At 34.3% G+C, this 12,785-nt stretch overlaps 1 protein-coding gene across 3 annotated transcripts in view; it reads right to left on the reverse strand.

Annotated features, from left to right (window-relative positions):
- LOC123552816 (uncharacterized) overlaps nucleotides 1–11,742 on the reverse strand; it is a 43,765-nt gene extending 32,023 nt beyond the window's left edge. For 2 of the 3 annotated variants that reach the window (XM_053540936.1, XM_053540935.1), the window contains exons 1-8: nucleotides 11,237–11,742; nucleotides 10,575–10,642; nucleotides 9,037–9,171; nucleotides 8,251–8,342; nucleotides 7,507–7,675; nucleotides 4,406–4,536; nucleotides 1,241–1,364; nucleotides 510–560 (exon numbers count right to left, since the gene is read on the reverse strand). In XM_053540936.1, the coding sequence (XP_053396911.1) occupies nucleotides 510–560; nucleotides 1,241–1,364; nucleotides 4,406–4,536; nucleotides 7,507–7,675; nucleotides 8,251–8,342; nucleotides 9,037–9,171; nucleotides 10,575–10,642; nucleotides 11,237–11,246 (780 nt within the window). In that variant the 5' untranslated portion in view covers nucleotides 11,247–11,742. The remainder of the gene's footprint in view (nucleotides 1–509; nucleotides 561–1,240; nucleotides 1,365–4,405; nucleotides 4,537–7,506; nucleotides 7,676–8,250; nucleotides 8,343–9,036; nucleotides 9,172–10,574; nucleotides 10,643–11,236) is intronic. The other variant, XM_053540937.1, reaches the window with a different exon arrangement.
- Nucleotides 11,743–12,785: the final 1,043 nt, after the last annotated feature.

Genomic DNA, 12,785 nt, shown 5'->3' on the forward strand with positions numbered 1-12,785 from the left:
AAGTCAGTTTATCACAGTGAATAAGTTTGTGAAGTTTCAATCCATTCCCACAAGTGGTTGCTGAGATACCAGCTTACATACAAAAACTTAACCAAATCGGGACGCGGACGCGGATGCGGACGCCGACGCATGGGCGAGTCCAATAGCTCTACTATTCTATGAATAGTCGAGCTAAAAACGACTAAAATTAGTCTGAAAAGGGGTATAATTTGTGACAATCAAAGAAGAATCATGAAAGATTTTCACTGCATGCCATAACAGAGCGCAAGTGTGTGAAGTTTCTATCCATTTTCACAAGTGAATAATTACTGAAATACCAGCTTGTATAAATCTTTACTAAATTTTGGATGTGAACTGGCATGAATGCAGTTGCCGACATACGGTCGAGTGCAATGGCTCTATCTACTCTTCCAATTGTCAAACTTAAAATATTCAATGAAAACTACTGGTAGATAAATCATTGCTATATAACTGACTATCATATATGTATAACTTTTACTGTCACTTACGCTCACTGATTTTGAGGTTGGAGTGCTTTTCATAATTGAAGCTTTCCTTTTCTAGGAAAAACAATATTTCTCAATCTTTAATATAAATGTACACAAATTGTTCTATAAATCTTACATAACAGGAAGCAAGCAAATAAACTTGTTTCTTATTCTGATAGATATTATTAAATTTTAATAATGATTTAATTTAGAACTCTCCATATACATTTTATTTGGGAGTATAATAACAGAGATAGAGTGATATTTAAGCCTGATATTTAAGTAAAAAGGGGGTATAATTCATAAAATAATGGTGCAAGAGTTCTGGTCCTAGTGTCATATGATGTAGGCAATGATGTGGAACAACTGTTTGAATCAAATCAATTGGGAAATAACAGAGACTGAGTCAAGTTAATCGAAGTTTTAAACTGAAATTCTAAGTAAAAAGCGGAAATATTGGTATGAGAGTTGTGGCTCTTGTGCATTAGGGGACAGCTATGGTTTTATATCACAACAGCTTGAGGACACCTATATTTGAAAATATTTAAGACATGGGGAAAGATGACAAAACTCATTTCATAATGCTAAAAATGTTTTTACAAATTCCATAATCTAAATTCTCTGACACAGTAAATACTGGTAGTTTGTTTTCATACACAAAATAAATAAATTATAGGAGCTGCCAAAAATGCACTGAAATGTCAATCAATGTAATTATGATTATTGTCTTTTTATAGATATAAGTAACATACCGAGACTTTATCACTAGCAGACGGACTTTCGCCACCATGTTTGAACTGTATGGTTGGCATATCATCCTCCTCTTCTTCATCCGACTCGTCTAACTGACGGGTAAACTCCTGAACATGCTCCAGTCTACACAATTACAAATTATGTATCATAGACAACAAATAAACCAACTGACTCTAAGGTGTAAAAAAAACTGTTTGTTTCCCCTAAATTTTTGGCCCAACCCTAAATGTTTTTATGGCCTTGAAGAATATTTTTTTTAACCTTTTAACAGAAAGTTGCAAAACTGCATTTTTTATGCTTTAAACATGGTCAGTGATGTTAGAAATCAACCTACTGATGCTCCAAAGGCATAACCCCCTTGTCTGTATTCATTTTTTGACACAAAAATAATTTCCGAAAAGTCCCACTTACTAAAAAAAAATTCCAAGAAAAAAAAAATTCCGACCTACCTACCCTATTTATTTGACCATGTTACCGGAAACAAAGATTTTTTTAGGTCTAATACATGGTTGTCTGAAACATAATACAGATAAACAAGAGCACTGCATAAGGGTGCCATCGCTCGTCTGCAAGTGCTGAACAGTATGTAAGGAAAAAGTTACAGTTCAGAATTCCTAAGTTCAAAAAGGGCCATAATTCTGACAAAATGTAGGTTAGAGTTCTGGTTCTTGGTCTACATAGTCACCTAATAATGATAAACAAGTGTGCAAAGTTTCAAAGCTGTAGCTCTAATAATTTTTGTTAAAAAGATGGACCTAAACAAAAAATTTATCCACGAAACTCGAATTTTCTAAGTACAAAAAGGGCCATAATTCTCACAAAATGCAAATCAGAGTTATGGTTTATGGCCTACACAGTCCCCTAATGATGATCAACAGGTGTGCAAAGTTTCAAAACTGTAGCTCTAATTGTTTTTGAGAAAAGGCGGACGTAAACAAAAATTTTAACAAAGGAACTCAAATTTTCTAAGTACAAAAAGGACCATAATTTTGTCAAAATGCACATCAGAGTTATGGTTCTTGGCCTACACAGTCCACTAATGATGATTAACAAGTGTGCAAAGTTTCAAAGCTGTATCTCTTACAGTTTTTGAGAAAAGGTGGAACTATACAAAAATTTAACCAACGCAAGTGACAACAATACCTTGTAGATTTTTTCAAAAATCAGACGACAGCTACAAAGGTCCAGGCCAAATGTTATCATTTGTAATAAAGATACAGTAAAACACCAATCACTCCAGATTACAAGGGATATGTGAAACACTTTAGTTAACATCCAGGGTTTCAAGTGATCCAACTGTAGGAATATAAGGAAAATGGCTGGGACAACAGGAATTGCTGAAGTCATCCCTGGCCCCAATTTCACGAAAAAACTTGGGGAATTGATTAGCTAAGTCTGTTATTTCAAATGCTTATTTTTGCCCTTCATGTGTCTTCAAGGATGACTTTTTCATCTATATCAGAACCGTGTATGACTTTTTCATATATCAAAACACAACAATTTTGAATTTTACAGAAAACGAAGTATAGAAATAAGAAATATACTTAAGCAAATACTTAAGTTCATTTTATCGTGCTTAAATAGAAATACTGTATTTGCGTGATTGAAATAAGTACTGCAGACAAATCAGATACTACTAATCATAGTATAATTAACTATAAATACATAATTATAGAAAAAATAACATTAAATAACAATAACTTAAGCAATAGAATGATTTTGAAGTAACAGACTTAACTAAGTAATTACTAAGTCTTGTTTTTTTTTCATGAAACTGGGGCCTGCCTGCTGTTTGAGTTATCAATGCTTGAGTGAGCAGGGTTTCAATGTATTTTTAATTCACATTTTTCAAGGACAAAAATAAAATTTAGACAAGAGCTGTCACAGGAGACAGCACGCTCAACTATTTCGATGCTGGAAAAGTGAAACTGGGAACATCTGAGGAAACTGGAGCTGTCGCTGGAGTGTTTAATGACTTCAATGGTAGATGAAGATATTGAACAATAGCTTGAGTCTGTGTCAAAATATTAAGTAATAAGAAAGGTAAAAATAAAGTGTACTAAAACACCAAATAAGTAAAATTCTAAGCAAACAGGGGGCATAATTCATAAACTATTGGTGCAAAAGTTATGCACCTTGTGTCATATGTGGGTGATGATGTGGAACAACTACTTGAAGTTTGAATCAAATGCATTTCGTAATAACTAAGATATAGTGAAAATGCATCAAAATTAACCTTAAATTCTATGTAAAAGGGGGCATAATTCATGAAAAAATGGCGCTAGAGTTCTGCACTTTGTGTCATATGATGTGAGTGATAAGGTGGAACAACTATTTTAACCTTTAGCCTGCTGGCGGCAAATGGTTCTGCCTTTGCGACCAGTGCAGACCAAGATCAGCCTGCACATCCGTGCAGTCTGATCATGGTCTGCATTGTTCGCTATTCAGTCAGTATCTTTTTGGTAAGTACCCCTTTTAACAGTTAATGGTACTGTCCAATTTGAAAGATGGACAAGTTCATTAAAGAAATTTAGCAGGGTAAGCAGGGTAAGCAGAGTAAAGAATCAAATCCATTAAGTAATAACTGAGATATAGTGAAAGTGCACCAAAACTTTAACCTGAAATTCTAAGTAAAAGGGGAGAAATTCATTAAATATTGGTACCAGAGTTATGGGCCTTGTGTCATATGATGTGGGAGATGATGTTGAACAAGTATTTTAAGTCTGAATCGATCCATTTAGTAGTAACTGAGGGAGTGAAAGTGCATCAAAACTTTAACCTGAAATTCTAAGTAAAAAGGGGGGATAATTTATGAAATATTGGTGTGAGGGTATGGCCCTTGTGCCATATGACGTGGTTGATGATGAGGAATAACTATTTTAAGTTTAAAGCAAATCCATTAAGTAATAACAGAGATAAAGAGAGAACAGAGAAAGTGTAAAAAGAAACTTTAATCAAGGTAGGGATGCGGAAAGATGCCAACGTCAACACCAGGGTGAGTAGGATAGCTCTCCATATACTTCATAGGGTCAAGCTAAAAATCAGAATGAAGTCAAATAAATTTTTGCAATCACAGTCATATATCTAGGCATTAAACAACATTTTGTGTCTAAGTATTTAAGCTTTAACACACAACTAATATAAAGGCTCCTTTGATTACTTACCCAAGTTTTGCCTTCTGTTTGATAGTTTCAATAAGGAATTTCCAACGTCTCCCATGTCCTTTGTTACTCATAACTTTAGCAAACAACTTCTCCCAATTCATTACACGCTTCTCCCTAGCAATCCTCTTCGACTACATTATATGAAACAAAGCATTTTGCTACTTTTTAACTAAAATGATATATTTTTACCATAATCAAAATGCTTTACCTCTATATATAATAAGTAATATGTCGGGGTTTACATTCTGAAAACTTACAAATTTTAGTAGCTTTTTATACCTATCCATATAAATCATCATATGTTAAACATCACCGTATTTCAAATTAATGGAAAAATTTATGAAAAAGAACTCATGCATTGTATTTTATCTAATTGCACATACTAACAAAAAACTTATGTACATGACAAATCATCTTGTTATGGTGTATATATTTATGCCAAATTATTTGAATTTACATCCAAACATAAACAAGAGGGCCAAGATGGCCCTAGGTCGCTCACCTAAGAAACACTCCATAACAGTGTAAAACATGTTTGACCTAGTGATTTCATGGAAACAAATATTCTGACCAATTTTCATTAAGATTGGACCAAAAAATTGGTCTCTTGCGATAAAACAAGCATTTTCTTAGATATGACCTAGTTTTTGACCCTAGATGACCCATGTTCAAACTCGACCTAGATTTTATCAAGGCAATCATTCTGACCAAAATTCATGAAGATCAACTGAAAAATACAGCCTCTATCACATACAGAAGTTTTTCCTTTGATTTGACCAAGTGACCTAGTTTTTGACCTCAGATGACCCATATTCAAATTCGACCTAGATTTCATTAAGGCAATCAACCTGACCAAATTTCATAAATATCAACTGAAAAAAACAGTCTCTATCGCATACACAAGATTTTTCTTAATTTGACCTAGTGACCTAGTTTTTGACCTCAGATAACCCATATTCAAAACCGACCTAGTTTTCATCAAGGCAATCACTCTGACCAAATTTCATGAAGATCAATTGAAAATACATCCTCTATTGCATACACAATGTTTTTCTTCGATTTGACCTAGTGACCTAGTTTTTGACCCCAGATGACCCATTTTCGAAATCAGCCTAGATTTTATCAAGGTAATCATTCTGGCTAAATTTCATGAAGATCAGTTGAAAAATACAGCCTCTATTGCATACACAAGGTTTTTCTTTGATTTGACCTAGTGACCTAGTTTTTGACCCCAGATGACCATTTTCGAACTCGGCCTAGATTTCATCAAGGCAATCATTCTGACCAAAATTCATGAAGATCAATTGAAAAATACAGCCTCTATCGCATACACAAGGTTTTTACGTGATATGACCTAGTGACCTAGTTTTTGACCCCAGATGACCCATTTTCGAACTTGGCCTAGATTTCTTCAAGGTTATCATTCTGACTAAAATTCATGAAGATCAATTGAAAAATACCGCCTCTATCGCATACACAAGGTTTTTCTTTGATTTGACCTAGTGACCTAGTTTTTGACCCGAGATGACCCATTTTCGAACTCGGCCTAGATTTCATCAAGGCAATCATTCTGACCAAAATTCATGAAGATCAATTGAAAAATACTGCCTCTATCGCATACACAAGGTTTTTCTTTGATTTGACCTAGTGACCTAGTTTTTGACCCGAAATGACCCATTTTCGAACTCGGCCTAGATTTCATCAAGGTTATCATTCTGACCAATATTCATGAAGAAGAATTGAAAAATACAGCCTCTATCGCATACACAAGGTTTTTCTTTGATTTGACCTAGTGACCTAGTTTTTGACCCGAGATGACCATTTTCGAACTCGGCTTAGATTTCATCAAGGTTATCATTCTGACCAATATTCATGAAGATTAATTGATAAATACCACCTCTATCGCATACACAAGGTTTTTCTTTGATTTGACCTAGTGACCTAGTTTTTGACCCGAGATGACCCATTTTCGAACTCGACCTAGATTTCATCAAAGTTATCATTCTGACCAATATTCATGAAGATTAAATGAAAAATACAGTCTCTATCACATACACAAGGTTTTTCTTTAATTTGACCTAGTGACCTAGTTTTTGACCCGAGATGACCCATTTTCGAACTCGGCCTAGATTTCATCAAGGTTATCATTCTGACCAATATTCATGAAGATTAATTGAAAAATACAGCCTCTATCGCATACACAAGCTAAATGTTGACAGACGACAGACGACAGACGACAGACGACAGACGACGGACGACAGACGCCGGACATCGAGCGATCAGAAAAACTCACCTGAGCATTGCTCAGGTGAGCTAAAAAGGTATAGAGCAGACAAAAAAATACTAAAAATCTTTTATTTCTAAGAGTGACCTTGACTTGAGCTTGGGTCTGGGTTTTACACAAGACATATCGTTTTGTTTAGGTGACTGTTTGTGCCAAGTTACTTGAATATACATTGATGCAAAGAAGAGTTATTGGTTATTGACAGGATTAAAAAATACATGACCTATTATCTTTGTTAACCTTTGAGTGTAAACCTTGAGGGACCTGGATCTTGCATGAGAAATGTTGTCTCATTATGTGGAAATAGTGTACAAGTGTTTTTGAAAACCTTTGATCAATGGCAGAGTCATGAACCATACATAAACAAACCAATGTTAACCTTTGACCTGTTAGTGTGTCCTTTACCTTTGAGCTGGTGGTCTAAGACTTGCACAAGACAACATGTCTAAATTTGGGGAACACTTGTGCCAAGTAATTTCAAAATCTATTGATCAATGGCAGAGTTAAGAACCGGTGGACCAAACACAAGTAGAGCCCTTCAACTTCTGACCTTCAAGTTTGACCTTTAAGCTGTAGGTCTGGTTCTTGCGCACAACATGTCATCTCATTAAGAGGAAAATTTGTGCCATACAAGTTCAAATTTCCTTCATGGATGGCAGTTATGGACCAGACACAAAGTATAAAGGATTGACAGACAGATAGACAGAAGGATATAGCCCATTTCTATGTTTCCCCTTTATTTCTTCTAAAAAGGCGAGGAACAATAAACTGAGAGTTACAACATGACTGTGTTTTATAGTTAAGCAGTTGTTCTTACATGGGCATCTACTAGCTGTAAACGTTTAATAGCAATATTCAGCTGTCTTTGCTTTGCCTCATAATCTTCATGAAGTTTCTTCAGGGCGGCACTTTTCTCTTCCCAGGGTGTTGAGTATACTCTAACAAGTCTCAGCAGTTCATTCACTGGCATGTTCAAGTCACTGACACTGTATGAAAAATGAAGCAATTCATCTTACATTGGAAAATGAATTGGTTGTCAAATTATTGTAATAACAGGGTCAATTTCTAGTATGTTTAATCAAAATAGTTACACATAATAAGACTCAGTATCAGAACTGCAATAAAATTAAATTGGAACATTTGGGCAGCATTGTGTGTTTGATAGGTTTTGATTTCAAAACTACCGAGTATGTAGTTGAAATGCCAGATTTTCCTGCAAAAATATAAAATGTAATTTACCACCTTCCTATATGACAACCGTTGCGATTACTGATATAGGCATTTTGCACAATTTTATGCTTTTGACTCAGCCAACTTTCTAACTTTTCAACAATATATTTTTCGGCCAATTTTCTGTCCATATTGACACTTCCTTAAATCTAATTATTTCAAAAATTATATTAATAAAGTATATTAGTGTTCCATAAGTAAAACTGACTTCATGTCATTGATGAAAAACACACAGCACCAATAATTTGAAGAAAAAAAAAGAGCATCTAGTTTTAAAAAAAGATTAACACTGTTCTACTGCAATTTCATCAAATGTTCTTTGATCTTGTACCTTCTAAAGACTTTGCCTGTAGTTGTAGCCAGTTTGATGAGTAATGTTGGCGGTAACTGGTGTCTTAACATCTCGTCTTTCATCTCCAGTAACTGAAACACATTTATTTTTTTATCTACACAGTAACTGTAACACATTTATACATCATCTAAACAGTAACATATATATATTTTATCTACACAGTGACTGTAACATATTTATACTTTATCTATACAGTAACACATTTATACTTTATCTACACAGTAACTGTAACACATTTATACTTTATCTACACAGTAACACATCTATACCTCATCTTCACAGTAACTGAAACACATTTATACTTTATCTACACAGTAACACATTAATTTGTACTTTATCTAAACAGTAACTGTAACACACTATTTCTTTATCTACATTATTATATAGTACTATTTATACTAAATATCTTTTTAAACAGTAACTGTAAAGAACTATACTTTATCTTTGCCTACAAAAAACTGTGACACACTCATTTATATTTTATAATCTACATAGTAACTGTTACACATTTACATAATGTTTCACAGATACTGTAGATTATCTTCAGTATTATACTGAACATACACATTCATTTATACTTCATCTTTTCCTACACATGTATATACAACCTTACATGGATATGTGGCAAACAAAGCAGAATACTCAACTACAGACTGTTACTTTTGAATGTGGTAAACTGTTTTGTTTTTTTTTCAAAATAATTTAGTGAAAACTGTTTGCAGTTATCAACTTTTCGATTTTTTTTATATCTAGAAAAGACGGTACCTCTTCCATAGCAGTGTGAACAAGAGCCATAGAATTGTTGACTCCATCACAGAGAATGTCAAATTTGTTTGGTTCACCACGTTTTGTACCTTCATCTGGAGCATCGTCATCACTTGTACTGGAATCACTGTCACTCTGAAGGAGACAATATATATCATAGACTGATTTTAGTGTCCATCTATGCAAGCTGATAAATAATGTATCTATATACATCAAAGAGACAATAGTTTTTGACATCAAGGATCAGACTCAACTAAGTTACAGGGAACACTGGTCCAAAGAGATATTTTTCTAGGATTAGACAGCTAGAACTCATAGATCAAGATCACTGTTTCCATGTTGTAAAGTTGCTGACTTCATAAAGGTCCTCACCACAACGTATTTCTGTCATGTGTAAGTTGGTTATCAGGTTAACTTGTAGAAGCTCATGTTCTGGTTCAGTTCAACCTATGCTCAAAATAGTTCTTGCAGGGACAGCTTGCATTTTTTTTCTAATACAACTGCTGGACAATACGAGGGCTGTTCAAAAATAATATAGACATTGTCTCTAGCTTTTATATATTTTAATGAAGCAAAACAAGAAATACACCATTACCATTTTCAATCTTTCTACTAACTTCACTGCAACTTTGATGTGATTATGGTCATACAATCAGGAGTTATGCCTTTTCAAAAACAGTCACTTACTCTAACCTGGCACAAGTTGATCATATTTCAAAGACGTTAACGATGTCGTGACTTCAAGATGCTGTCATTAAGTTTGCATTGATTTACGTTTTTATAGTTCTTTCATTAATTTTAATAAATAAAACTAAGTCATAATAAGTTATTTAAACAGTATAAACCATTATGCCAAGCATCTCAGACAGGGTGTGCACCACAAGCAGTCCAGGCCTTCATCCAAAGGGTCATATACTGATGTTAATGTCAAATTGTGGATTTTATGTTTTTTTTCACAACTTTTGTTGTCTTCAGCAGTTCTTGGCCATTTGCTAACTGTTTGTAACCACTTGAAGATCGAGAAAAGGTTGACTGGACATATAACATCTTCTTTATTAGTTTATAAATTTCAGTTGGTGTTTGCCAAAATCTCTACATATATAACTTAGCAAATGTCTGATTATCTTTGCGAGCCAATGACATAACGTGTTTTTTTAATCAGCAGTACTCACTTAGCTTAAACATTGTTCATTTTTGCCTTCCACATCCGACATCGATGCATGTCACCTTTACATTGTGCTGCACTTCTGGTATATTTTCATGTAAACAAGTGGACTATCAATGCGAACAATGACTGGCAAATTCAAATCATGACAGATCAAAAAGTGACTGCACTGGTTATGCTTAGCTATGGTAATTAGAACGTTCTACATGCTTCGCCAATCAGCCAAAATATTACAAACAATGTAGGCCTAGCTATGACCGAATTATAGAAAGATTGCAAATTACAATCATATATCTCACAGTGCACTTTACACAAAAGGTGGCTTCTGACAGCAGAAGTCTACGTTTATTTCAAGCAGCCCTCGTATACTCACATCTCTCCTGTGTTCTTCCTCCATTTCCTCCTCATCATCTTCCTCAGCCAACGCTTCCAAGTTTCGTCCTAAAATGATGTACATTGTATGTAAAAGCATTTATAAAATCATACACTGTTCCTTTTCAGCGCTAACATACTCCCTACCTCACATTTCAAAACAGTGTTATTTAAATGTGCAAAATATCAATCAGAAAAGGGGAAAAAATACGAAGCTGAGAGAAGGAAAATATAAAGTTCTACATAATATAATTATAAATTGAGAGAAGGGAAAATAATTGATAAGTTGAGAGATTCAGAATTATCGTTTTAAGTCTAATTAGGTCTTCATCTAAACAACTTACCAAAAAATATAAATAGAAAGGTCCATGATCCATCCTCCAACTTACCATGCAATCTATATATAGTCTTAAAGGCAACAGTGAAATAGTGGATGAAAAATTAATGTGTGTGTGTCTGTGTTGGTGATATGGGTGGTGTCCATCATTTATCATAAAAAGTACATTGCAATTCTACATAACCTCTGATCTATGATGATACTGGACCATTTTGAAAAATTAATTGGAGCACCTGTCAAATAAACTTTTGCAATTATCGATTGCATTTTACCAAATTTTCGATGACATGACGCTTTTCGATAAATATTTGAGAATGAAAACATACCTCTATCCATTGTCGAAGTATTAAATACCTATCACGATCGGTACTAAACGCGAACAACAAACCAATGTTTTTGTTCTCGTCAAACGATGGTGGCCGCCATTTGTAAACTGTCAAGTTGCTAGTCACGTGACAAACCTGGGCTATGTCTAAACTAATACCATAGACCGCATTTCGATCGTGAATCAAAGCATAAATGTGCTGGTAACTTTTTTTAGATATATCCAACGTAAATCGTATTTTTTTTAGAACGTATGCATCCTACCTGCAGATACAAATTCTAAATACTCCTTTATGGCTTCACTCTATAGACCTCACAGACTTCAGTGTAGTGTGGTCTTGATTAGTTTTGGGAGGTAATGCAGGAAGCTGCACATAATACTCGCAGAGAGGAGTGCTGCAGTATAAATAGATAGATAGATGCAGTCGGTCAGTTTAGTGCAATAAGTGTAGTTAGGCTAATAATCTCATTTTATTTATTTTTATAAAGGACCTCACTTACTATGTGCCTATTTGTAGATGACGCAGACACACTGTATCTCCTCACTCAAGACTACAGAAGGTTAAAAAATAGAGGATATTTGTTTGTTTGCAGAGTGATATCAAAATATATCTTCACCGATAAGGGAGACAATTGAATTTTTCACGAAGGCAGAGCCTGAGTGAAAATATCAGAATTGTCTCCCTTATCAGTGAAGATATTATATAAATATTGCATTCCTGAGAGGGTGATATGAAAAATGTTCACCGCGAGATATATGAATATCGACCGAGGCACCAGCCAAGGTCTATATTCATATTTCGAGGGGTGAACATTTTTCATATCACCCTCTCAGGAATGCAATATTTATTTTATTATACCGAAAGATTATAAGGGTCAAAACATTTACTGGAAAATCAACATAATTTATTTAACATTAAAAAGTAATTACTAACCAAATAATGAAGACAGAATTAAAGAGTATTTACTTGTTATGGCGACTTTGCTGTGTAATAAGACTTTTTTGATAGATTAAGTTGAGACGTTTATATATCGCTGACCCCTACAGTATACTTATTCTAATATTTCAACATTGCGTCAATCAGTAACATTCGAAAAACGGCGATAACTTTCTTTTTTTCTAAACGAAACATATTAGTGTGAGCACTCATTTTCTTAGTTAGATCATTTCCAATCTCATGGTGGTAGTTTCGATTCAATATTAGATGAAAAGTTGTTTTCCAAATATTTTGCACGTAGCATAAAAACGAAAATTCGGCCGGATTCGCGCATGCAAGAGCACCAGAAAAGGGTAGTTTAATCCTAAAGTATAACTATATAAGCGCCTCGTCTGAAAATTGATCGACTCAGTCTTTTAATCAATGCATAAGTATCAATCTCTCAACGGGTGATATGAAAAAATAATATCACATGCGCAGAAAAACAAAATAACGCTGTTGCGCATGTGATATGAAATTATGGATCATATCACCTCCGCAGAAATTGAAAATAAAGATTTTGCGCATGTGATATAAAATCACTGGGGAATATGATATATTATTCAAGTTAAAC

Source organism: Mercenaria mercenaria, chromosome 4, assembly GCF_021730395.1.
Source record: "Mercenaria mercenaria strain notata chromosome 4, MADL_Memer_1, whole genome shotgun sequence".
NCBI classification, from domain to species: Eukaryota; Metazoa; Mollusca; class Bivalvia; order Venerida; family Veneridae; genus Mercenaria; species Mercenaria mercenaria.